At 32.5% G+C, this 27,992-nt stretch overlaps 1 protein-coding gene across 2 annotated transcripts; it reads right to left on the reverse strand.

Moving 5' to 3' along the window:
- Positions 1 to 459: 459 nt before the first annotated feature.
- Positions 460 to 27,985, reverse strand: LOC111699149 (transmembrane protein 245). Of its 2 annotated transcripts, none has more exons than XM_023469739.1 (23): positions 27,878 to 27,985; positions 25,213 to 25,304; positions 24,557 to 24,706; positions 23,891 to 24,029; positions 21,040 to 21,151; positions 19,431 to 19,539; positions 18,977 to 19,134; positions 18,355 to 18,481; positions 17,987 to 18,038; positions 17,116 to 17,178; positions 16,415 to 16,519; positions 15,470 to 15,632; positions 14,609 to 14,704; positions 13,954 to 14,184; positions 13,477 to 13,524; positions 12,556 to 12,671; positions 7,743 to 7,842; positions 6,648 to 6,795; positions 4,372 to 4,478; positions 3,595 to 3,655; positions 3,419 to 3,507; positions 1,774 to 1,959; positions 460 to 560 (listed from the first exon to the last, which is right to left on the reverse strand). In XM_023469739.1, the coding sequence occupies exons 1-23, from the start codon at positions 27,967 to 27,969 to the stop codon at positions 486 to 488; spliced, it is 2,619 nt and encodes an 872-aa protein (XP_023325507.1). In that variant the 5' UTR covers positions 27,970 to 27,985; the 3' UTR covers positions 460 to 485. The 2 variants fall into 2 exon arrangements, with proteins under 2 accessions (XP_023325507.1, XP_023325506.1); XM_023469738.1 differs by having other exon boundaries at positions 18,977 to 19,161.
- Between the last annotated feature and the right edge of the window lie 7 nt (positions 27,986 to 27,992).

The raw sequence follows: 27,992 nt of genomic DNA on the forward strand, positions 1-27,992 counted from the left end.
GATTGAATATTGGACCACCTGTTTTAGTGGTATTTTGATATTTCATTAATTTATGAGTCCTTATTCTTAAATATTAAAGTAACTGTGGAAGATATTATCGTTTTTTACTTTTGTAGAGAAAACACAATTGAAATTAACCAGTTTTATAAAATTATAAATATATTTAATTGACACAGCTTTGAGTTAGAAGTGTACCGTCGGGCGTTGCTTTTTTTTTCATGGTTGGTCACGTGAAAATATAATTATTGTCATTCTAAGGAAATTTTGAAACTTTGTTATTTATATTATTATATATATCTATATTGAACCAGTAATTAAACCAGCGATTTAACAAAGTTGAACTTGATCCAGTGATTGAACCAAGTTGAACTTGAACCATTGATTGAACCGTATTTATAACTTTTTTACTCTGGACATTAACGCACAAAACACCGGAAGTAAAGGAAGTAAAAAAATCACAGTTAGCCGAGAAGCGGAATTGATTTTCACATCATCGTATCAGATCTGTTCATAGGTGTACGCATAGATTTATATCCAACAGGGGTTGCAGCATCTATCTCCTAAATTAAAATTTTTTTAAACTTTACTTTTTACAAAAAGTATTTATATACCTAAACACATTGGACAGTCAGGATTTAATGAGAGAAGTGTTTCAACTAAGCGTAAATAGTTTAACTAATGCTTGCTATTTACTAATTCACAACTCAGTGTCCGAATTTAATGAAGTTGAGCCGCGGCTTAAATCTGCCAACAACTGGTTTCAATTGAGCGCCGGCTTAAATCTTGAAAAATTGAATACAATTTTATGTGGAACCAACCATATTTGAGCCGCGGTTCAAATTCTTTAAATTTAAATCGATTTAACTGAGAAGGGTTTAACCATGTACACAAGATTAGAGAATGTGTTCAAATTATTTGAACCTATTTAAATTAGTTCCGTTAATTCAAAATTTACCAGATCCGAAAAAATGATCAGCTTGTCAAAATATTACCACAAAAAAGTAATTCTACGTTTAACAAAAAATGGTGAGCTTGTCAAAATATTACCACAAAAAGTAATTCTACGTTAAACAAAAATGATCAGCTTGTCAAAATATTACCACAAAAAAGTAATTCTACGTTAAACAAAAAATGATCAGCTTGTCAAAATATTACCACAAAAAGTAATTCTACGTTAAACAAAAAATGATCAGCTTGTCAAAATATTACCACAAAAAAGTAATTCTACGTTTAACAAAAAAATGCTTTTACAACTATTTTTCTTCTTCTAAATTATTGGATGACATTTTAAAATAATTCTGAACAAAAATCAAAATTAAAACACAAAAAGTTAACTAAATAAACGTTTCCTTCCGTAGACAAATTAATTTGGAGTCTTTGGCACAAACACTGATTTTCTAAACCTTATGTATTACATCTTATAATAACCCCGAATTATAAAAGCATGTTCTACCTGCATGAATGAAGTATATAAATATAATATTATAATAACCCTGAATTATAAAAGCATGTTCTACCTGGATGAATGAAGTATATAAATATAATATTATAATAACCCCGAATTATAAAAGCATGTTCTACCTGCATGAATGAAGTATATAAATATAATATTATAATAATCCTGAATTATAAAAACATGTTCTACCTGCATGAATGAAGTATATAAATATAATATTATAATAACCCTGAATTATAAAAACATGTTCTACCTGCATGAATGAAGTATATAAATATAATTTTATAATAACCGTGAATTATAAAAGCATGTTCTACCTGCATGAATGAAGTATATAAATTGACTAGAACATATAGAACACATAGAGCTAGAGGACCATATATTGCTCCGACTGCTCCGAAAACATAAACCCCTCCAACTACAGCAAGACCAGTAAACCAGGGATGTATACCTCCCTTCATCTCACTGTATATTGCAGCATCAACCAACCAGCTCGGAGCAATCTAAACAAGACAAAACATTGAATTATTTATTTTGTATTATACAACTTTATTGTCCCGGCGCGGCTGACAACTTTATTGTCCCGGCGCGGCTGACAACTTTATTGTCCCGGCGCAGCTGGCAACTTTATTGTCCCGGTAGTAATTGTCCAATATGCATTGTACAGATTAACCGTTGATGACACTAAATTTGGGAATTTGGTTCGTTCCTGATATTATTCTGACCACATTGGATAAACACTCTATTCGTACCTTGTAGAGGTCGCAAGGGGGAATACAGGAATATGCTGAGCCGACCAGGATTTTTCCTCCCATTTTCCTCAGCTAATGCAATAGGGGGAAGCAGTTTTGCATGGGTATTTTTTAATATCACCCATGTATCTGCCCATAAATTTTCCATTGTTCTTTTACTACAAAAAAAACTTGAAAAATTCGCAAATAAAGAAATTTAAAACTGTACCTGTAAAACTACTAGGACGCTCATCTCTGTTATTTCAATATTATCAAGACTGATGCCAGCAAATTTTAAAAGTTGTTCGGGAGTGAATGACAATAAAATATCATCAGATGTATTTGAAATTTGGCCCAAAGTTAAGAAAGTTTGCGAATATTTGTACATTAAACAATTTAAGAATTTTTTACAGTCAGGAAAAAGAGGTCACAAGTATAAGAATTAAGTTTCTCTTAATGAGCAAAGTTTCCTATAACTTGCACTTTTGATAGTATTTCATTCTGACAATGCAATTTTTATCTTTCTAAGGGTGTTTGGTCCTTGCCTTTTTTATTTAGGGGGAACAAAAATAAAAAATAAGACTTTACATGAAAACACCATATTAACTTAAAAAGGAATAGGAAGAAGATTGACAATAACACGGTTTTAAATTAAGAACTTATTGTGTAAAATTTATAAAGAACTAAAATAAATTAAGCCAAATTAATTGGTTATGTGTTTCGAGAAATAGGATATATATAAAAAATGATAAAATCAACTAGGGTAAAAACTTCTAACACCTGAACGATAGGAAGGGTGAATGGATAAGGATACGATATATAAGCACAGGACAGATAAGAAGAAGAATGGAATGAACTAGAATAAGACCTTGAAAATGATAAGAAGGATAGAATGAACTAGAATAAGACCTGGAAGATGATAAGAAGGATGGAATGAACTAGAATAAGACCTGGAAGATGATAAGAACGATAGAATGAACTAGAATACGACCTGAAAGAAGATAAGGATGGAATGAACTAGAATAAGACCTGGAAAATGATAAGAAGGATGGAATGAACTAGAATAAGACCTGGAAGATGAGAAGAACGATAGAATGAACTAGAATAAGACCTGAAAGAAGATAAGGATGGAATGAACTAGAATAAGACCAGGCAAATGATAAGAAGGATGGAATGAACTAGAACAAGACCTGGAAGATGATAAGAAGGATGGAATGAACTAGAATAAGACCTGGAAGATGATAAGAAGGATGGAATGAACTGGTCTATCTTGCAGAAGCCAGAGTTCTAAGCAAGCAGGGACGGCAACAATATATTGTCCTAAAAATTATATTATCCAATAATATGTAAAATACCCCCCCCCCCCCATCCACGCATTTCCCTGTATATAATTTGTCCTCAACTAACCTGTGAAAGGAACAGCTGCAATAAATGAAGAAAATATCATCGGTAGAACGACAATAGTTGCCTGGAAATATCAGAAAATATTGTTTTTCTCTAAAAACATTCCGACAATTTGTTGTAAGAGACCATTTATTTAAAGAATCGAGACTTCAACTTGCAACTTTTTAATTTGTCTGATTAAGGATGACTGATACTTTCTTATTTTTCTTTCTGATATTTGATTTAAAAAATTCAATTTCGTTGTAAGAGTGAGTAGCGGAATTATGGTGCAAAGACTATGAAGGCAAAGTTTACAAAAAATTGTTACTCAGAAAAGTTTTCAGGGTAGCATGGTAAATCAGAAGTTTTAACAATAAAATCCGTTGAGGAATGTATGAAATTTCGTAAACGTTAATAGAATTCATGTTTGAGAGGTTATTGTATAACCTGGAAGTTGGGTTTCCATGCACAAAAAGTTTTTATTAAATTTAAGTTTGACGAAATTTTGTAAAATATTGGTTTGAATAATAATAAAAACATATTATAATTTAAAAAACCTTTGATAAAATACATATTGCTTAAAATTCAGTAAACTTGAGTGCAATATGATGCGCAACATAAATGTATTATTCTTTTGATATCCATAACAACAGAGGCAAAAGAAAATAATTTATTGTCTTACCAATTCGATTTATTGTTGTGGCATGCAACAAGATACATTTTGAATTTGCACAGATAAGCTTTCATGCTACAAATCAAGTTTTGCGCTGTTATTTCGTATATTGGGAAAAGAAACCATACCTGGAAGATTGTATGAGTGAGATAGGTCCAGAGTAGATAAAACAGCGCCATCTTGAATGTAATGAAAAGTACAGAATTAACCGCGGTCTGCAGTATCGTTCCAACACCTGAAACATGGACGCCATTTTGTCTTACTTAATTTTATCTGTAATAATCAAATTATGTTATTAGCCGTATATCGCCAAGAAGAAGCATTTTTTAAATCAACTTTTTAAACATCATATCCTCTTCACAAACTTAGCCACAAACTCAAATGTTCTAATCTAAATATATTTGCACCTGATGATGTAACCATTTGATATCTTAAACTCATATTATTTGGTATACCAATATTTATAGTTTGAAATACCTAAGTTCTACGACATCAGATTGCAAAGATAAAGGTATTAGAACTTCGGAGTGTTTGGCGAGGGAGGGAGTACAGAGTTCCTCAAATAGTAATCACCGCCACCCAAATCTGTTTTGCGGCAAGCGCGCTCCTCAATTGGTAATCTTCACCACCTCAAATAGTAATCAGCCCAAAAAAACATAAAATTAAATCGTTTATTTCTTAGAAATAAGACCATATTGACCTCTTTTAATGGCCCTATGGTGTACATTATTGTTAAAGCTTTCTTTATTGCTCCTTAGTTTCGAAAATAAATCAATAAATATGCCACACTAAGTGCTAGAAATATATTACGTTTTTTAATTTCAAGTTTCGCTTTAAGAATGTTTGCGGCATTTTCCTCTGAATGTTGTTTTAAACTCCTTATATAGAGAGGAAACTTTAACCCATTATTAGTGGACTAAATACTTCATTTTCAGTAGTGGAAGTGATGAGACTAATTTTTCAAAATTTTATGGTCTTTCTATGCATATAATTAGTTTTGTTGTAGATGTTGAACTCGAGTAGGCGAATACAAAAATCTAAACACTGTAGAGGTTTTTTGAAAATATCTTTTAAATGGAGATGGAAATTACTTTGCATGGGATGAGATAATTTTTAGTAAACAGACAGCCCGACCTTTTAGTATCTTGACGCCAATCATGAAATGCAGTCATAGAAGTGGCGAATTGGATCTAAGATTCGGCTAAAATGAACTGTGCCTTGATTCTCAGTTTTTGTTGACCAAACAAATCTGAAAATAATTTGAAAATTTAGTTTAAGTCAATACAGATGCCATAAAACCCCGATAGATGTCGAAAATTGTGTTAAAAGTGCATTAAATTCAAATCACAGAAAACAAAATTTTACGGTGATTACTAATTGAGGTGGTGGAGATTACCAATTGAGGAGCGCGCTTGCCGCAAAACAGATTTTGGTGGCGGTGATTACTATTTGAGGAACTCTGGACTCCCTCCCTCGTCTGGCAAACACTCAATCCCTTTCCATCGATAATTTTATGTTGTTTATTTCAATTCACTTAAAGAGAAGTAACAGTTATGGATTGCCAAAATTTCGTCTTTTTTCTGTTTTGTTTGAGATCAGACTCCTCAAAGTCAGTTATGCTAAATTTTGGTAAAAAGGTAAAATTTCAGGAATCTGCAGTTATAGTAGATTGAACTGTTGACAAGCCAGCTGAGCGCGCGCCTGCAATTAACGAGACTCTTTACCTTTTAAATCTAATCTAATGTGAACATTTTACAAAACAAAACATTCCACTTGGACCGTTGTCTCAGCATAATTATGTAATGGAATATTATAATCGATAATTTTCAAAATTTTCAAAAAACGCGCATGTGGAGATTCACTAAAAATACGTTGACAGTCCCTTTAATATTTAATATTCATCAAGGTTTATTTAGTTTATTTTGAGTTTAATTCCTAGTAGCCAGTAACCACTCATCAAATTAATTATGCATGCAAAATTATGGTTTAAATATTTCCAGAATGAATTTGAGTCCGCAAATGTTTATTTATACAGGGTGTTAGTTGTAATTTCAAGTGACGTACTTTTTATGAGGGACATTCCAAGATACTCACGGGTGCCCTTCAAATTTCTATTTTTGATTAATGATTTAGAAGATTTCGCCGTTTTCTGCATTAAAAGTGTTTATTTCTGACAATTCCCTCCATTATTTATGGAACAGAAATGCGCAAGTCATTTTTATAGATAATCAAATCAAATCAGACTTTCAGGGATGTTCTACTACCCCCAATATCAATATTTTATTTTCAAAGAGATAGGTTCATGAATATAGAAAAAAAACGTTAAAGGGTACCGTTGTGAATCGAACAAGCCACTTAATAAATGAAGATTACCTAGAAATTACTTATTTAACTGATATCTAACCTGAACCCTGATACACGGCATACTGTCCTAACACCTCCAAAGGTTTATAGGTCGAGGAGCTGTTGGAGAGTAGGTAGAACAAGGCTGTGATGTAGATTACAATCCCAAACAAAAAGTTTATGAACCCGGAGCCGGAGTAGAATAGAACCTGCAGAAAATACAAATTCTAATATACCGGGGGGAGAGAGATTAAAGCATGACATATGATGGATGGGAAGTATTTAAGAGGATTTGATGCATGACGTCGGTAGCTTAGAACCTTGAATAATTATAACCAGGGTTAAAATCTAGTGATTTATATGATAAAAAGTTGTTAAAAGAGGTGTTAGTTCTTTTCACATAGATAATTTCTCCGACAAAAACTCGCATGTTAATAATTCCCAAATGTGTGTACAGTTTACCATGAGACTGTTTTCTAAAAGATTCACATTTTATGAAAGGTTTCATAAGGTTAAGCGTACGACAAGTAGAAGCTCCCAACATCTTAAACTTTTTACGATAATAAACTAAACCTTAAGAAGCCCCATGGTAGTATCCTTGATAATAAATTAAACCTTGAGAACCCCCATGGTAGTATCCATGATAATAAACTAAACCTTGAGAACCCCCATGGTAGTTGAGAACCCTCATAGTAGTATCCATGATAATAAACTAAACCTTGAGAACCCCCATGGTAGTATCCTTGATAATAAACTAAACCTTGAGAACCCTCATAGTAGTATCCATGATAATAAACTAAACCTTGAGAACCCTCATAGTAGTATCCATGATAATAAACTAAACCTTGAGAACCCTCATGGTAGTATCCATGATAATAAACTAAACCTTGAGAACCCTCATAGTAGTATCCATGATAATAAGCTAAACCTTGGGAACTCCCATGGTAGTTAAAAAAAAATTTTCTTTCCTAAATTATCCGAAATATGATTGAAAGATGTACGAACAAGAAGAAAATGAAGAACAGAAATATAGACATCTCAACATATTTGCATCTAATATCATATAAATATTCAAAAATATCGTAAAACTTAAAAAATTGATTATCAAAGTTAAAAACCTTGAGAACTCACATTTTAGTATGATAATAAATTAAACCTTGAGAACTCCCATGGTAGCATCCATGAAGAAGACAAGGTTCCCCTGGAAAAGGGACCAGACTTGTTCACAAATAGAGGTCAGTGTTCCCATATTGTTCCTGAGAAACTATACTTATCAAAATCAGGGCTCGCTAAAAAATTAGAATAATTCTTTGACAGGGTTTCCCACAAAGAAAACGACTTCATATTCAATGAGGGCTCAGCTTTTGTATAAAGTATCCAGTACATATTTGTACAAATATACTAAGAATATTGTACTAGAAACTCTACTATTGTATGAAGTATCCAGTACATATTTGTAGAAATAAACCAAGAATATTGTACTAGAAACTCTACTATTGTATGAAGTATCCAGTACATATTTGTAGAAATAAACCAAGAGTATTGTACTAGAAACTCTACTTTTGTATAAAGTATCCAGTACATATTTGTACAAATATACCAAGAATATTGTACTAGAAACTCTACTATTGTATAAAGTATCCAGTACATATTTGTACAAATATACTAAGAATATTGTACTAGAAACTCTACTATTGTCTGAAGTATCCAGTACATATTTGTAGAAATATACCAATAATTGTACTTAAACTCTACTATTGTATAAAGTATCCAGTACATATTTGTACAAATATACCAAGAAAATTGTACTTGAAACTCTACTATTGTATGAAGTATCCAGTACATATTTGTACAAATATACTAAGAATATCGTACTTGAAACTCTACTATTGTATGAAGTATCCAGTACATATTTGTACTAAGAATATCGTACTTGAAACTCTACTATTGTATGAAGTATCCAGTACATATTTGTAGAAATAAACCAAGAGTATTGTACTAGAAACTCTACTATTGTATAAAGTATCCAGTACATATTTGTACAAATATACTAAGAATATCGTACTTGAAACTGCACTATTGTATGAAGTATCCAGTACATATCTGAACAAAAATACCAAGGATTGTACTTGAAACTACTATTGTATAAAGTATCCAGTACATATTTGTACAAATATACCAAGAATATTGTACTTGAAACTCTACTATTGTATAAAGTATCCAGTACATATCTGAACAAATATACCAAGAATATTGTACTTGAACTCTACTATTGTATGAAGTATCCAGTACTTATTTGTACAAATATAGTAAGAATAATGTACTTGAAACTCTACTATTGTATAAAGTATCCAGTAAATATTAGTACAAATATACCAAGAAAATTGTACTTGAAACTCTACTATTGTATGAAGTATCCAGTACATATTTGAAAAAATACACCAAGAATATTGTACTTGAAACTCTACTAGTGTATAAAGTATCCAGTACATATCTGAACAAATATACCAAGAATATTGTACTTGAACTCTACTATTGTATGAAGTATCCAGTACATATTTGTACAAATATACTAAGAATAATGTACTTGAAACTCTACTATTGTATAAAGTATCCAGTAAATATTTGTACAAATATACTTAGAATATTGTACTAGAAACTCTACTATTGTATAAAGTAACCAGTACATATTTGTAGAAATATACCAAGAATATTCTACTTGAAACTCTACTATTGTATAAAGTATCCAGTAAATATTTGTAGAAACATACCAATAATTGTACTTAAACTCTACTATTGTATAAAGTATCCAGTACATATTTGGTCAAATAAACCAAGAAGTGTACTTGAAACTCTACTTTTGTATAAAGTATCTAGTACATATTTGAACAAATATACCAAGAAGTGTACTTGAAACTCTACTATTGTATAAAGTATCCAGTACATATTTGAACAAATATACCAAGAAGTGTACTTGAAACTCTACTATTGTATAAAGTATCCAGTACATATTTGAACAAATATACCAAGAGGTGTACTTGAAACTCTACTATTGTATAAAGTATCTAGTACATATTTGAACAAATATACCAAGAAGTGTACTTGAAACTCTACACTATTGTATGAAGTTTGATAAAAGAACTAATTACACAAAAGATTGACTCTTCTCAATCCAGCAATCACTGAAGTTTTCAAAGTTTAAATTGAGTTCGGTTCTCATCAGTTTCTAGAATTAAACTTGTACCTAGAGCTATGAGAACCAGCAAACAGGATGCAACCACTGGTAGATTCTAACACGTTAGTCTTACAATGGGGCCAATTAAAATGCAAAATGGGAAGACGACAGTTAAACAATCGTACATGCATTGTTTTTGATTCTAAAATAAAGTGAAATGAGTCTGTGTACACTGCACAATTGCTGTGTTTATTTTGTTTTTTGGACTAATTGAAATAATAACAAATAATAACTTGAGATTAACTGTTGTCTTCCTATTATACAGTTTTGTGGGTGCCAAAAGGTTTTGGTATCCACGATAACAACTCTTCTTTGATTTTAGAAATCCGTTTTTCTGTCCCTTTACAAGTTTTCTTTTCCTAGTGTAAAGGACTTGATATGATTGATGCTTAATTCCTACGATATTATGGATTCTGTGTTTGTTTACATTCCTCCCAGAAACTAGTACAAAGCATCAATGTGCATATGGAGCAATTTCAGGTTTAATGGCTCGGCATTTTGACTCTGTTAATTCATGTTTCTTTGGTAAACTAATAGATGATATGACACCAAAAATTAGAAATCCATGAGGAGCCCTTAAAGCTTTTTGTGTAATTTAGACTTTTAAAAAGTGTTTGACTCAAAAGTTTTCTGGAGATTGTAGGAAAACCCGATATTAATTATGATTAAAATCATCATATGATACATTTGTCAATGTAATGTAGGATTATCAAATTGGAAGAAACTAACCATGAAAACAATTTGACAATCTTTAAGTTTCAAACATAAAATAATAATATTAAAGCACTAATCAGTTAGAAAATACTAGTTTTTCAACTATTTGGTTAACGATACAATGCTACTCTCAGTGCCCGAAGCAGTTGTAAGGCCAAAAGAATATATAATTAAGCTTTACATCGTTGCATAAAATATGATTTTTTTTTCACCAAAAATTGGTTTTTCATATTTGTTTCTTAGTCCTGAATGTGCACAGTAACAGACTAGCTTTTTAAAGGGGAAAACATGATATTGCTATTGAGAGGGAAAAATGTTACTTTCCAAAAAAAAGGTTTTGCATTGTTTCCTGTGTGAGCCAAAAACTGGTGGAAAAAGAACAAATTTTCTCTTATTTTCACCTTTGTACGTTTTTCCTTTCCATCCTTTTTTCCTTTTCCCCTTCATTTTTCTCTTTTTCCTTACCTTTTACTCTTTTCCCCTTCCTTGTATTCTTTTCCCCTTCCTTTTACTCTTTTCCCCTTCCTTTTTCTGTTATCCCCTTCTTTTTTCTCTTTTTCCCTTCCCTTTTCTCTTTTTTCTTCCCTTTTTCTTTTTTCCTCTTCCTTTTTCTCTTTTCCCCTTCCTTTTTCTCTTTTTCCCTTCCCTTTTCTCTTTTCCCTTCCCTTTTCTCTTTTCCCCTTCCCTTTTCTCTTTTCCCCTTCCTTTTTCTCTTATTCCCCTTCCTTTTTCTCTTTTCCCTTCCCTTTTCTCTTTTCCCCTTCCTTTTTCTCTTATCCCCCTTCCTTTTACTCTTTTCCCTTCCTTTTCTCTTTTCCCTTCCTTTTTCTCTTTTTCCTTCCTTTTTCTCTTTTCCCTATGTATTTAAGAGTCTATCTATTTATTGTTAGGTGGTTAAATATCGTGAAGAAGACGACTACAAGGAATGTACAATACTGCTGGGTTTTGCCGCAACCCATTCCTACCTTGCTTCTCACATGTTACCGCTCTTTCTCCTGACTTTACCTTACTTCTCTTCTAACTCTTGGATCGTCAACCTCTCCCGGTCACCTTCCTCTTTATTTGTTAACCCTCCGTCCCTCCCTTCCACGCTTCCTTCGGTTTAGGTTAGGTTTCCCCCAGGGAGTTTCTATTTTAGACTTACTCTACCCTACTGACCTCTAACTCTTTACTTCCTAGTCTAACTACCTATTACCTACCTATACTCTCTGAAGCCTACCTCTACCTTCCAACTGTGTACCAAATATTTACTAGGCAAACCCCTATGGTGTTGCTATACCTGCTGACCAGCTGCTATGTGCCCTCAGTTCTCTCTAGCTAACCTCCCTTCTTTCTACTTTCTATTGCTTCCTCTTTCTTCCTTTCTGCAGACTTCTGGTAAAGTCTGTTCACTTCCTTTTTCTCTTTTCCTTCCCTTTTTCTTTTTTCCCCTTCCTTTTTCTCTTTTCCCCTTTTTTCTCTTTTCCCCTTCCTTTTTCTCTTTTCCCCTTCCTTTTTCTCTTTTCCCCTTCCTTTTTCTCCTTTCCCTTCCTTTTTCTCTTTTCCTTACCTTTTTCATTTTTCGCCTTCCTTATTCTCTTTTCCTCTTCCTTTTTCTCTTTTCCTTTCCTTTTTCTCTTTTCCTTACCTTTTTCTTTTTTTCCTTTCCTTTTTCTCTTTTCTCCTTCCTTTTTCTCTTTTCCCCTTCCATTTTCCCCACACTTTTTTCCCTTTTCCACTTCCTTTTTAAATTTTTTTTTCCCCCAACCGCCTAAAGAACGCGTATTTTTGGTGAGGAGCTAACTGAAAAATGGCTCCACACACAACAGGGATTTTTAATATTTGGCGTCCTATATTCTATTAGCCAACCAAAGATACATAAAATTAAAGAACTTAAATGCCAAGCCTTCAAAACTAAAATTGCTCTAAGTGCACAGTGAGATAAGGGGAGTTCTGATGTATCTTCAAATTTAATCAAAATAGATAAAGGTCGTTTTCTAACAGTTCTCAATGTCAACTCTTGTTTGCTAAGTATAGTTTCCTGATGAATATCTGAACAGCTGATATATTAAATAGATCTTGAGTGTACAGTTTATCCATAACTTCTCCGAAACTAGTTGTTATTGCTGCTGTACTCATCTTAGGTCCAACCACATCCTAATCATCAGAATACACAGGGGTGTATATTTTCTACAAACATCTCCACCCCTTATTGAAAATCTTTCTTTCAAAAACTTTTTATATGGCTTTCTTCGCTAAATTGGTAAAAATAAATCAATTGCTGGGTAAAAAAGTATTAAACAGGATAAAAAATGAGCTTTTTTATGTCCAATTTTTCATATGGGGTGGGGGGATTTGGGGTTTTCTTGCAATTCTATACTCCTTTCCCATAAAAACGTCTTAATAATCTGCTCTTTTATTATAGTCAAGGCCAAAACTTATTAAAATTAAAATCGTAAGTCGTCTTTATTATATTGAATATTGATATAATCGCTTATATACCACCGTAGTAGCATAGTTTAATCATCCTTAGTAATTGGATTTCCTCATTCGTTTAAAGCTTGTCACATTTTAAAAGTCGTCTTCATTGTAATCGTTATTCAGTTTATTTTAGAAAATATAATTTAGCAAGAAGTTTATTAATTTTTAATGATAGATGATATACACAGGGTAACCCAAAAAGGATGAAACTTCAGAGACGACTGTACGAAATTCATACTGTCCTTTTCTTATATTTAGGATTTCCTATAAGTTTGAATTTGTTTCTGTCTTTGCCAATTATTAAAAGTCATAAAAAGACTTTATTCAATATTTATGGCAGAATATTCAACTTAACCTAGGAAACGTCATTTAAAAAATAAAAATCAGGTCGTCTTCACAGTCTCATCCTATGTGGGTAACCCTGTATGATAAGCGTGGTAACACTTGAGAAAATGTCACGGGATTTCTGAATAAAATTTACCTGTTTCAGAATCCAGTATTGATATGATCTGTCCCATAATTCAAGTATCTAAAAAAAATATGTTTTCACTTATTTCAATTAGATTTTCATTAGCGAAAAATAACAATGGTCTTGTTCTCTAGTCTCTGTAGAACCTCTGTATCCTTGTTCTCTAGTTCCTGTAGAACCCTGTATCCATGTTTTCTAATCTATATACCTTGTTTTTTTTGTTCCTATAGAACCTCTGTATCCATGTTCTCTAATCAATATATACCTTGTTCTCTAGTTCCTGTAGAACCTCTGTATCCGTGTACTCTAATCTATATATACCTTGTTCTCTAGTTCCTGTAGGACCTCTCTATCCATGTTCTCTAATCTATATATACCTTGTTGTTTAGTTCCTGTAGAACCTCTGTATCCATGTTCTCTAATCGATATATACCTTGTTCTTTAGTTCCTGTAGAACCTCTCTATCCATGTTCTCTAATCTATATATACCTTGTTCTCTAGTTCCTGGAGAACCTCTGTATCCGTGTTCTCCAATGTATTCCTAAGTGTGGTGGATATCCACCCCCTGCCGTAAGTGTACGCCTCGTCCATGACTGTTTCCATGCTGGAGTTTGCAGGTAGAGAGATGTTCAAGGAGGAGAGGAGCATCGAGTCCTTCATCTCCAAGGAGCTCGCGATAGTAGCCAGGGATTGGAGGATATACGCAGATTCTGCGTACACCTGAAAATATTTAAAATTTGATGTTAATTAAGTAAATTTAGTAGGTTAGTTCCACATCTTTTTGATAATATATTTCGGTCTGGATTGACCCTCGTCAGCTCTTGAGATTTTTGTTAGTGAACTGAAAATTTACAAATAACAATTTTAAAGATAGGGCATTTTTAGGCCGAGAGTAATTTTCATATACAGTGAATAGTAAATAAGTCCTCCGTCCATGGGATAAAGAAATAATTGAGATTAAAATGAAAAAAATCTACTTCACCCCGGATATGGATACATTTTTGTCAATAAATGACCGCCCCCCCCCCCACACAAGCAGAATGTTTTCGGGTAAAATGGATTAAGAAGGGGAGAAAAATTCCCCCCCCCCCTTACGTTTACTATCTTCGTTAATAATTCAAGATATAATCCCCTGAATGCTCACCTGAATAATTCCTAGTATGCAGGCAACAGTAATTACAAGAAATATTCCCAAAATAAGTAGACTTGTCACCAATCCGTCCATGTAGAATATTGTGGCCTGATAAATACTCTAACTTATTAGTACGCCTCAGGGGCGGATACAAGAATGTAAGGGGTTAACGAAACCTTTTTGACATCTAAAAATGTCTTGCTCACCGAGAGCAGGATTAAACTCAAAATTTAACAGTTTTCTGTGTCACCTTTTTTCTAATATTTCTAGTATTGTCACAATACAGAATTGAGTGCGAAATTCAAAGTAATCACAAAACTTCTCAATAATCTTGAGTCTTATATTTTTTAAAACTAAATAGAATATTTTAAACCATTTGGAATTCTGGAATTTCACAATTTTCTCACTATTTTCCGTAGCCCATTCCTGAAACTTCACAAGTCAAGAATATTCAGGATAATCAATCAAAACATCCTACCCAGGTTAGACGGGTCCAAACTACAAAGTAAATAGCTCATGCTTTGTAGGAAATAAAAATATAAAATATGATATTTCCGGACCGACAAAACGGAGATGAGGTGGTTTCATGTTCATCAAACTGTTCTACAAAAAATTCACTTTACACGTCAATTTCTTTCAATACGCTAAGAAACGGTTCTATTTTGAAACAAATCCGGATTTGTAACCACGGATGCTCTTACAAATTAGTTTATTCCTTAAACTGAACAAAATTCTTTTTCTTTCTTTTCTTGGCAAATTAAATGCTTGAACTTGACAAGTAAGGGATCATTGGAATTTCACCGACCCGGATCCAAAGAGCAAAAAAATTGCGGATATCGGATATCCTAGTTTCTAATGATAAAAGACAAGTACCTGTAGGAATCCTCGCTCCAGGTTGTATATTTGACGTGCTAGGAATCTGACCGGCAGAGGGAGAAGGGTGTCGGAGTTTTGATCAACCCAATCCCAGATACAGGTACAAACACGGTTATACTGACGGACACATAACTCGTATGCACCGGTATACTTGAACAGCCTACTCGGTATAATCATAATTCATTCAAATTCTAATAATGAATTATATACTTTTAATGGGACTGTTGACGTTATTTCAAGTGACCCTCAATATAAGATAATTCAATGAGAAGATATCGTCGTATATTTGTTTTTGCTTCAGATTTTATTGAGAAACAGTAATTTCAAATTATCATTCAGTCGTCCTTTACCTCTATAAATGAAAAGTCACGTTAAAGTATCAATTTAAGCTTCAAGTCGAAAATTGGAAAAACTGTTCATTCTTTTTTTGACAAAGAATTACAAGTAAAATTTTTTTTTTTAATTTTTCAAAGTTAACTTCGGTGTCATGATGCATCATTTCATCCTCTCTGCGACACTTCGATTCCCCTTAAAGTCTTCACAATTTCAACACAATGTTAGAAATAAAAAGCGATATTTTTAAATTATAAGTTCACATACATAAATGCACATTTATTTCTAAAATGTATTATTTGAAGGAGAAAACGCAGGAAAGTTATTTTCCCATAAATGTCGTCTTACAATCAAATTGTAAAACAATCAATATTTATTCGAAACATACAAGATAATTTTTTATGAGTTTTTCCAATCTAAATATATTAATAAAAATCGGCAAGTGTCGAAACATTGCTTTTGATGTCAATAATTGAGTTGGAATTGTTAGAACACTAGGGGGAGGTGAATTGTCACAGGGAGGTGAACTGATGCACGACACCGGTATTCTTTATAATTCTTAATTGTATCAAACTAGGAATATTCTTAATATAAAATTTAAATGAATTCCTTTTCATTAATGAATAAAATATTGGAGCCGGAAGTAGATGTAGGAGACCAGGATGTAACCACAGTTGAACAGCTAAACAGCTCCACAGTGCCCAGTAGATATACCTTGAACAATGTTATAAACAGCTTTAGAGTGCACAGTAGATATACATGAAACAATATTATAAACAGCTCCAGAGTGCCCAGTAGATATACATTAAAAAAACAGCTCCAGAGTGCTCAGTAGATATACATGAAACAATATATAAACAGCTCCAGAGTGCCCAGTAGATATACATGAAACAATATTATAAACAGCTCCAGAGTGCCCAGTAGATATACATTAAACAATATTATAAACAGCTCCACAGTGCCCAGTAGATATACCTTAAACAAGATTAAAAAAGAGGCATCTGGCGAAGCATAAATTTGTTCTTTTTATTTCGATCTGATATTTAAGAAACCACAAATAACCAATCTCATGATATTCTCCCTTTAAAGACTGCTCCTTCAGAGAAGACTCCGTACTGATTCATGTTAGAGATTTTTATAAATGCCCATCTTAAAAACTTAAGAAACAGCTTATCGAAAAATCAATAACACTGACCATCAATTAAAAAGTATCGTACACCCTTCAAATAAAGATAGAACGCGATTCAAAATCGAGTGACAAAAGCACTGAGTCATTGATATATTTAATTGTGAATATGTTATATTTTTACCTCATAGAGTCATGATGAATCTCAGATGCAAGAGACGTCTTTCTTTTGGCATAACGGAATGATCTAAAAAAACTGCCTTTAAGAGACTGTTAATGAAAAGTTAGGTCACATTTCGTTAAATGATAACAACAATATTTTTTCCCCTTCAAAATAACAAGAAAAATAGATTTACGATAAAAGTAAGAAAATGTTTGTAACAAATGGTTTTAGATCCACCAACATTTTTCTCTTTTGTCAGTAACCTCCACATTTGCACCATTCATTTGGTACCCATATCTTGAATTATTCTTTCCGATGTGTAAAACTTTACATATTGATTCATTGAATTGCATCTTACAGTCCTGTGCCCATTGAGTTAATGCGTCTATCTGTATTAACTTTCCTTCCAGTCTTAGAGTCATCTGCAAACTTGGACAGAAAAGTTAGGACATCTTTAATTACTAGGTCAAGTATGTTTGTATATATAAGAAACACAAAGGTCCAAACTCTTTGTGATCTATCGTTTAACCAGGAGAAAATCCACTTTTATCTCTGATACCATGAACTTCTAATACTTTTGCAAGATGTTTTTGGAGACCTTGTCAAATTCCTTGACAAAGTCAAGATTTATAACAATTGGTATGGACTGTCTCTAGATACTCTAGCAGGTTTGTTAGGTTTGATTTTTTTCTCATAAACCCATGCTGTGTACTGTGTATGAGTTTATTTTGGTCAATGTGGTCAACAATTCGGTCCTTAAGTACTGACTCCAATAATTCTCATATGGGAAATGTTAGGGAAATTGGTCTGTAGTTTCCGGCCTCAAATCTTGACCCTTTTTTAAAGACTGGTAATTTTTGATTGGTAAAGTGATTTCAAGAAAACTTTTTACCTTCCTAATCTAGATTTTGGTGTATTGGACCCTAACGGCGTAGAAACCTTTCCTGGAAAAGGCAAAAATTAAAATCATACTATCCACAAGGAAAGTAATAGGTTAAGAGAACGCTTACTTTCTGGTAAGTATCGTAGCTTTTTGTTGGTGATCTACATTTTGAAAAATAACAATAAAAAAGTTCGCAGATTTTCCTGTTTTATTTTGTGGATTACCAATTTTTTTAATCAAAATGATTTTGGGGAAAACTTTTCTAACATCACGAGTTACCACAAAAAATTTGGACCTGATCGGCTTAGCCATTTCGACAAACAAACTAAATATTTGACAAGCCAAGTGCATATAGAAATTACGTTTTTTTCTCTCACCTATCTCGGAGAGGTTTGGTCGATTTTGTAGGATTCCGTGCTCTTTCTTCAACGCTGATACTCCAGGATGTGGAATTACTCCGATCTTGGGATCAAACTTAGAAATATCTCCCATATCACCAGAGACCTTAGAAACATTTTAACAAAGATTAGTTATTGGGCCTTTGTTTAAATCTTTTGGAGCAGATTCTGCTTACTTTAGTAGGTATATGAGTAGGCTCTGCTTCGTATAGGAATATACTCAGCTTACTTTAATAGGTATAGGAGTAGACTCTGCTTACTTTAATAGACATATGAGTAGACTCTGCTTACTTTAATAGGTATACGAGTAGACTCTGCTCACTTTAGTAGGTATAGAAGTAGGCTCTGCTTACTTTAATAGGTATATGAGTAGACTCTGCTCACTTTATTAGGTATAGGAGTAGACTCTGCTTACTTTAATAGGTATAGGAATAGACTCTGCTTACTTTAATAGGTATAGGAGTAGACTCTGCTTACTTTAGTAGGTATAGGAGTAGACTCTGCTTACTTTAATAGGTATAGGAGTAGACTCTGCTTACTTTAATAGGTATAGGAGTAGACTCTGCTTACTTTAGTAGGTATAGGAGTAGACTCTGCTTACTTTAGTAGGTATAGGAGTAGACTCTGCCGGTCCATAAACTCCAGATTCATCTACTCCTTCATCAATAGCATCTCCAGTAGAAGGAACCAGGTTGAGACGCTGCAGGAGAGAGACGATAACAGATCGTATTCTAGATTCAGAGACTCTGTCTGGTTCATCTATACCAGAGGAATCTGTCATGTACCCTGAACTCATCAAATCAAATCAAATCAAATATTACATGAAGATTTAATTATTATTGAAAATATGATTATCACAAAAAATGATAAATCCTCATGAGGGGGAGGGGGGTGTCCTAGACGAGTGGACGAGAAGGTAAAGGAGTGTCATGTTAGTAAGAGAATATATCCCATTTGTATTCATATTTAAAATCAATAAAAAATAAATTAATATAAGCAGAAAAATAATAAAGTGTAATACAGGGGCGAAACTTTATANATTAAGTTCTACCTACCTATGACTAGTGCGAAAACCAGAACGTAGAGAAGAGGAGGCCAGAGATAGTTAAATATTCTTGCTAATAATATTATCCAGGTTATCCAGCATACAATACTACATAACATCTAGACAGAGATAATATTCTAGCAAATAATATTATCCAGGTTATCCAGCATACAATACAACATAACATCTAGACAGAGATAATATTCTAGCTAATAATATTATCCAGGTTATCCAGAATACAATACTACATAACATCTAGACAGAGATAATATTCTAGAATAATATTATCCAGGTTATCCAGCATACAATACTACATAACATCTAGACAGAGATAATATTCTAGCTAATAATATTATCCAGGTTATCCAGCATACAATACTACATAACATCTAGACAGAGATAATTATTCTAGAATAATATTATCCAGGTTATCCAGCATACAATACTATATAACTTCAATACAGAGATAGTTATTCTAGAATAATATTATCCAGGTTATCCAGCATACAATACTACAATACATCTAGACAGAGATAATTATTCTAGAATAATATTATCCAGGTTATCCAGCATACAATACTACATAACATCTAGACAGAGATAATTATTCTAGAATAATATTATCCAGGTTATCCAGCATACAATATTACATAACATCTAGACAGAGATAATTATTCTAGAATAATATTATCCAGGTTATCCAGCATACAATACTACATAACATCTAGACAGAGATAATTATTCTAGAATAATATTATCCAGGTTATCCAGCATACAATACTACATAACATCTAGACAGAGATAATTATTCTAGAATAATATTATCCAGGTTATCCAGCATACAATACTACATAACATCTAGACAGAGATAATTATTCTAGAATAATATTAACACCTAAACATTCACTAACTGTCAATCAATTTACTAATCCCGTAATCCATGTTTCCAGAAAACATTTATATTTTTTAAATCAGCTAAAATTTAGTTTCTAGGCCAACCGATCTGGGGTCGGAACTTATGTGTGAAGTGTCGTTAATCTTGAACCTGATCTTGATATCCACTATCCAATGTGGGCACCCTTATTTTTGAAGATAAATGCTTGTCACAGAATTAAGGTTACTCCTGCTTGGTATTACCATCAAGGGATATCGGATAGGAATTGAATTAATCCGCTGGTCTGCATAATGGAAATCAATGCTTAATCCCGTGATTTGCAACGCAAAAGTTCTGATTTCTAGATCACAGATCATTCAATTCGTTTCCACCATTGCATTTTTAATTTTTAGAACAATTTATCTCGTTTTAATATTAAGCAATCTGGTTTTTATTAAAAAGATCTAGTTTCCAGATCAGCTTATCCGGTTTCCATAAAAGCATTATTATTCTTAGATCAGCTAATCTAGACTCCAATCTTCTGAATTCCTAATCAAATAATCTAGACTCCAAACTTCTGAATTCCTATATCAGCTAATCTAGACTCCAAACTTCTGAATTCCTATATCAGCTAATCTAGACTCCAAACTTCTGAATTCCGGAAAATTAGTTAAGACACTTTAAATATAACTTAATGACATGATACTAAAAAAGATTAATAAAACTGAAATAATGTATAAATTACTTTATATTCTGGTATGAGTTTGATTGTAGACAAGGTTAAACAAGAACTGATTACTAGATGTACACTCTGCACACTTCCAAATATACTCGGAACTTGGACAAACAGAAATTCTCTGAAAACAAAAATTATATTAAACATATAAATGTAAATAAATTGTTTTAAAATCATGCATTTATCATTCAAGGATTTGAAATAAACCTCTCAATGCAATGACGACTTTAATTTTGCTTAGAGTAAATAAAAATGGAAATAATATTTAAAAAAATAATTAAGTTGGTATAAACTTCTGTATTATCATTTACACCACTTAAAATGTTTTGGTGAATTTTTTAAATTTTATCGAAAAAATTATTTGGGGACAAAATTTTCGCACAAAAAAAAACAGGAAACATTTTCAAGGTTCATAGTTTTTTTGTTTGCTTTTTAAAAATAGCAAATTAAGATTATCGTTTGAAAAGGCATCAAAGACAAACTAAAAGATTTAGAAAAATTCCTTCTTGTGACCGTTCACCTCCCCCTAAAGTTCACACCATTTTAACACAATTCTAGACACCAAACACAACATTCTAGACACCAAACACAACGATTTTGACACTTTCAGATATTTGTTTATGTATTTTGATTGGAAAACATATTACAAATTATCTACAGGGTGTCCCACATAACAAAACAGAGGCAAGTGGACTTGAAGGTCGTCTTTGATTTTTAAAATAATCTAAATTCAGAAGTAAAATCTTATAGTTAAAAATCTCAAAATACCCATAATCCTGGCATTTCCAAAATGTGGTCTGGTCCGTTTTTTGTGCTTTCAATAATTCCCGACAAATGAAGAATTTTGTTCAGATTTCGACAATTTTGGTATTTTTTAACAAAATCAAAATCTTAACGAAATTAATATTTCGGGTAGTATTGAAAGTCCAAAAGAAGCAGACAACATTTGGAAATGTCAGAACTAGGAGAATTTTTTTGTTATTGTTAGAAGAATCATACATATCAAAATGTAGGTTGACGACTGAATGTCACACATAAATTCAAAGATCTAAGACGACTTTCAAGTTGTCTTGCTACTTTTATGCTGTATGTCTCGAATAAATATTAATTGTTTGATGATTTAAAAGGAAGACGACATGTTAGTGGAAATAATTCTTTGCGCTTTCAATAATATGATAATCTTATGAGGAAAAAAATGTAATAATGAAAATTCTTAAACTCGAGTTAAAGAATACATCAAGATTATTTCATCGAGTTTAAGAATTCCATTATTACATTTTTATTCTCATAAGATTATTATTATATCATATTTGTGAGGTTCCATGGGCACATACCCAAGAAATTATACTAAAAAATAATTCTGGTGAAATCCTACTATTTCAAGGCGGAATAGTTAACATTATGAAAGGTTGCAAATAAGTTTTATGCTCTTGTTCTGCCTATCACTGTTTTTATTTTCTAATGTTAAAATGTTAAAAACCATTTTATAAGTAAAAATTGGTTCTTAATTTGAAAGTAATGCATGTGGTGTGATTGTTTCCTTTGTTTAGTTTGTTTGTTAACCAATTTCTAATGAAATTGCTTCTTTTTCAAGTTGATACTACATTTAAATACAGCATGATGAATGTGCTCTGAGTTTTTTTAGATGGGGAGAAGGTATTGTATTGGGTTGTCTTAATCTACTGAACAAAATCTTGAAATCATTTACAGAAGAAATCATTTCCTGGATATTAGATCCTAATTCTTCCAAAAAGAGGAGATTAAAGCAGGTTATCTAGTAATCAGTTCGACATAAACTGATGAAGATCTTTGTCTTTTATTCATGAAGCAAGATTTACTGGTTTGCTTTCATTGCTATGGAGTGCTAAGACCCCACTAAAAGTTTTTGTGACACTAGTATTTCAATGATAAGTTTTTATAAACTAACTTTTTCTGGTTTTGATTGTGGTTTCACTTTATCATCTCGAGCTATGCGAGATATTGTGACTGCTGACTCAGGCTGAGGTACTTTTAAAACTTTATAATAAAGTTAAAAAACAATTAATTGAAATTGTGAAGACATGACAAACCTTTCCATTTTTGAAAAGCTCTGACCGTACTATAATTACAAATATGCAGAGATTTTCAAAATCTCACCAAACTTGGTTTGGAATGAAGAAAAACTAAAATAAAATTGAATAAAGTAGGCAGTCGGGCAGTATGCTTTGAGACTCTGTAGTTTGATGAAAATGTCCAATGGAAGACTTAAAGTTTAAAGTTCGTAATTAATTTTTTTTAGAAAGGTCAGAAAATGTTAATTAATCACAGGGGGTTCCACTCTTCTGTCAGTACTAAGGTTAAGATTTTAATGGAAATTCCTGAATTAAGATATGTCAATACTTCAAAAAACGAAAAAGGTAAGTGAGCATGAAAAGGTAAGTGAGCATGTTTTACTAAAGTAAAAAAGGTAAGTTTGCATGTTTTAATATTAAAGAAAAAGGTAAGTGAGCATGTTATTTTTTAGTATAAAAAGGTAAGTTTGCATGTATTAATATAAAAGAAAAAGGTGAGTTTGCCCTGTGCATGTTGTCAGTACAAAATAATTAAGTTAATATCAATATTGATCTATTGAAAAGATCAATATAAGGAGCATGTAAGAATGAATATTCTTCCAACAAGTGTAAGAATTTCCATTTTTTAATGCTCGCAGCGTGTAATAATTTCCATTCTTACACGCTCTGACCACGTAATAATTTCCATTCTTACACGGTCTGTGTGTTAAAGAATGAAAATTTTACACCTACAGTGTAAGAATAACCATTCTTAAACGCTAGGAACCGAACAGATATGATATAATACATATTAGATCTACCTGTACTACCTGAGAGTGTTGAGAAGAACTAGGAACCCGTCTGGAGTATATATATACACTACATACACTCCAGCTGATACAATTATAAAACATAATAATAGTTTCCACTTCTGTATAAAATATTCTCCTATACACTCAGCAGACTTGTCTGAATAAACGACCATTCAGTTAAAGAAATCAAATGAAAAGAATTAAATAAAACCGGATTAAGAGACTATAGTCAGATTTTCAAATGATCCTCCCTTTAAAGAAGTAAAAGCCCGATTCACGACAGTAATCTTCCAACCTATATCTGATTAATAATGTGGAAAATATCCTTGTTTTAATAAGTTTTTATTTAAGTTATTTTCTTTCTTGTTTCTGCTGCAGAAATTCAGAAGTAACTTTTATGGAGAAACCACAATAGAAAAACTTGAATAAATCAAAGGTTTAAAGGATACCTTTTTAATTGGAAATGCCACTGTATAAATGGAGGGTCACTAAAAATTAACCTTCTTACTTAAAGAAAAAACGATGTTAGAAATTATCTGGCCAAATAATTGAAAACTGCATAAAAAATTTAATTATAACAACTTTAATTATAGTCTCCGTAGATATGAACACAAGTTAATCAACAGAAGATTCTTTTTCATAATCAATGGTCACCCCGATTAAATAAAGTTACTAAAAGGTTGCCTAGCAGCTTCAGAATATTGTGTGATAATGAAAAGACGACATTCTTGTCGTTCTGCTGTAGTCGAGTAAGATAAAGTCGAAATTTGTTTGTCGCACTCTTCTTATGCGGATGAAGCAGAACACCCGTTAACAAGGCCCAGAACAAAGGCACTAAAATAACTAGATGTAAGTTACAGTAAAACAGGTGATAATTTCTCATGAAGTTTGGCGAAATTTTTAGGTTTTACCTGTATGGCAAAATTTTGGCTGCTAAAAGAACTCCAGAAAAATAAAAAATTGGACTTTACAGGGGTAAATATTTTCGAAATTACATAAATAACTTGTTAAGCCGTGGGTGAAGAAAGAAAATTTTTACATCAAAAGGCAAAAAGGAGAAAACTATTTCTGATACTTTCCCTACAAAAATTCATTTATTTCCCTAATTTCCAAAATATTTTTTCTAGACAATAGGACAAGGACAAGGACAAGGACAAGGACAAGGACAAGGACAATGACAAGGACAAGGACAAGGACAAGGACAAGGATTAATAATAGTAATAGTAATAATAATAATAATAATAATAATAATAATAATAAATAAATAAATAAATAAATAAATTAATCTTCTTAATTTTCGTGAATAAGACGGCTTCCACAAATTATACTGAACCGCCTACCTATAAATGGTTCAAGAATACTGTACACGTAGTAAGCTCCAGTCAGTATAACAGCTAGGATTGTCAATGCTATAGCGTGGAGAAAGGAATTTCTGTAGAACAACAAATATATTCATGAATATCTTTTAATTAATGGTAAAATTTATTCCTAATAAAAAATTGGTTTCAACTCTTATTTGACAAGGGCACATTTTTGTGTATTGTGATATACGCATACAATTAAAAATATACATTTTTTGTAAATCTAACTTCCTAAATTAAAATTGTTAAAGAAAAAACTAGTTCCCCACTCCGTCCCAGACTCTAGAGATAAAAATGAACGTTTCAGAAGATTAATCCAGTTACTTGATACCAGAGAAGATTAGTTCTCGATGGTTTTTTTTCGATATTGTTTAATATAGGAAGTACCAATTAGTGAAAAAAGATCTATTATTACAACAATTATTATTTGAGGATTCAGAAGTACGCATTGCCGAAAAAGAGCGATCAGATAGATGATCTTAACTAAAATGCACAAAAAAAATCAAAAATTTGTAAAAATAGGCACTTCAACGAAGAAACGTGGTTCCAGAGATGAAAATTTATACATTAATCCAGCTACTTGATACTTGATACTTGATACTTGATACCAGAGAAAATTAGTGAAAATTGAGAACTTAAAATATTTCAGGTTTCACAGTGCTAAAAGTCGAAAAAAAAACAATTAGAACTATAATGATCTAAATTGGGATTTTTTTCCTCCAAAATAAAAAAAGAAAATTTCTCATATCTAAAGGGTGTTAAAGAAAAAACCAAACATTTCACACTTTTTTCTCTCATAGGCTTAATTAATACCCGATCATAATGAAATTAATATCACAATTACTAAAAGGATCTCAGGACTACATGGTTATAAATTTATCGGATTTTGTCAACTCAGCTCTGAATAAATGCTCTTTATCTCTTGAGGATGAAACTGATCAGCATTAACAAAGCAAAAGGAGGTCAAGAACTTGCTTAAAATGGACAAAAATCTATTTAAATATGTTTAATATAACGCCACCACCCTCATAGATCCTTTATCTAGGTTCTATTCACTGCTGCTGTCTCATCTCCTCTTACCCTCCTGGATGGCACCACTGTAGTCTTTACACTGTGATCTCTTGAATGTCCATTTCTCTTGTCCTTTCCAATGTCATATCTATAGTGGTGTTATATTTCCAGATAAATGCTCAGAAGATCCTAGGGCCTTCTTGTGTTATTACTGTATCGTTTCCTGGATCCCTCCTGTACGTGGATCCATCTCTCTCTCTCTCTGATCCCAGTCCTGTGCGCGCTTGTGCTCCTGCAGCGTGAGCCAGACCCGGCGGTTCATCTACTCCTCTTCTCCTTCTCTGTTCCTATCCTAGACGTAGCCAGACGACACTTGCCTGGACAGAACTAGGAGGACCGACCGGAGCAGATATCCAGGTGTGTAACTTGCGTAAGCCTAAAACTCTAAAAAGCTTTGTTAGTAACCAGTTATAAGTTCAGGGTTGAGATGGTATGACCTAACAGCATCAACAGCAATTTGGAGTATACCTACCATTTCCAGGTAAATGCAGAGCCAGCTCCTTCACTTCTTCTTCCACAAGGAGAAACACTGCCGGGGACTATTACTATAAGCTGATGAAACCATATCTTATTGCAAAAAGGAATGTACCTAACTATCCTAAAGCTTTTACTTGTGTAAATCAACTCTTACCGGGTCCACGAGGGCTCAGCTTGCTGACAGGAGAAACCTGTAGACAGCCACCGCAGCGAGCATTTTATTCTGTCAGCATTAGCTTCAATCAAATTTTGGTTTACACCTGAAAATGTCCATGGAGTCCCAGCATCTTAGAGACTATAAATTTCATTATGATTGGAAAATAATTGAGACTGTGAGAGAAAAAAGTAAAGTGTTTTTTAACGCCTTTTTATAGTTTAAACAACATGTAAAAATTGAATTAATGAAAAAATCTGAAATCTGAAGAATAAAACCCTTACAAGAACTGTCTACGTAATTTCTATTGATCTACCCCCCATTTAAAATAGAGGCACGCCCGATTCACAATAGCATCCTTTTAGTCTTCGCCAAAGGAAAGATATGGAAATATCCTTGTTTTTCTTTCTAAAAATGATAATTTTCAGTGAAATTTTTTCTCGTAAAAGTGATTTTCGGATTAATAAAAAGAGACGCAGGAGATTAAAAGAATTTTAAATTCAAACTTGAAAAGGAACCCGTTGTGAATAGGTCATGCAATTCTTTAGTAAAATGCACGCTTGAAATTACGTTAACAGTCCCTTTAAATCATTTTTTTCTGCCTTTTTCAGCATTTGTAATTTGAAGTATTTCGAAATACTTCAAATACTCAAATATCTGAGCATTCCGTGTTTTTTTTTACTTCATCTGTAAATATACTTTGTTTGTTTGTTTGTAACCGACAATCGTCAAACGACTGAAACGATTTTTTAGATCTTAGTAATATTTTGAAAATTTACGAAAAAATATTATTAAATCCGCAAGTTTCTTTTGTTTTTGTTTTAATTGTATACAAAAAGAAGATGCTTTCAGATAGAGCCACAAGCCAACAATTATAAAGCTTGATATATAAAGATGGGCGCAAAACACCCTTAAAGTCTAGTTATGTATATGTTGTCTCCCCTGATCTCCTTGTCTTGTCGAAGGTCGTCGAAGAATGGTGAACCCGCTCCTGGAGTTAAATCAAAGGATGCACTCGTCATTCTTTTTTGCATTTTTATTTTCTGAAAACTTAATT

Source organism: Eurytemora carolleeae, unplaced genomic scaffold (assembly GCF_000591075.1).
Source record: "Eurytemora carolleeae unplaced genomic scaffold, Eaff_2.0 scaffold37, whole genome shotgun sequence".
Classification (NCBI taxonomy): domain Eukaryota; kingdom Metazoa; phylum Arthropoda; class Copepoda; order Calanoida; family Temoridae; genus Eurytemora; species Eurytemora carolleeae.

Bases quoted from the DNA above. Each gene is read 5' to 3' on its own strand.
- LOC111699149 (XM_023469738.1), bottom strand. From the start codon at position 27,969: ATGCAAAAAAGAATGACGAGTGCATCCTTTGATTTAACTCCAGGAGCG. The intron at 14,705-15,469 runs GTACTTGTCTTT...AGTATTTATCAG, and splicing joins TGGAGCGAGGATTCCTACAG to GCCACAATATTCTACATGGA. The intron at 6,796-7,742 runs GTTTAATTTATT...TATTTTCTGCAG, and splicing joins CTACCATGGGAGTTCTCAAG to GTTCTATTCTACTCCGGCTC.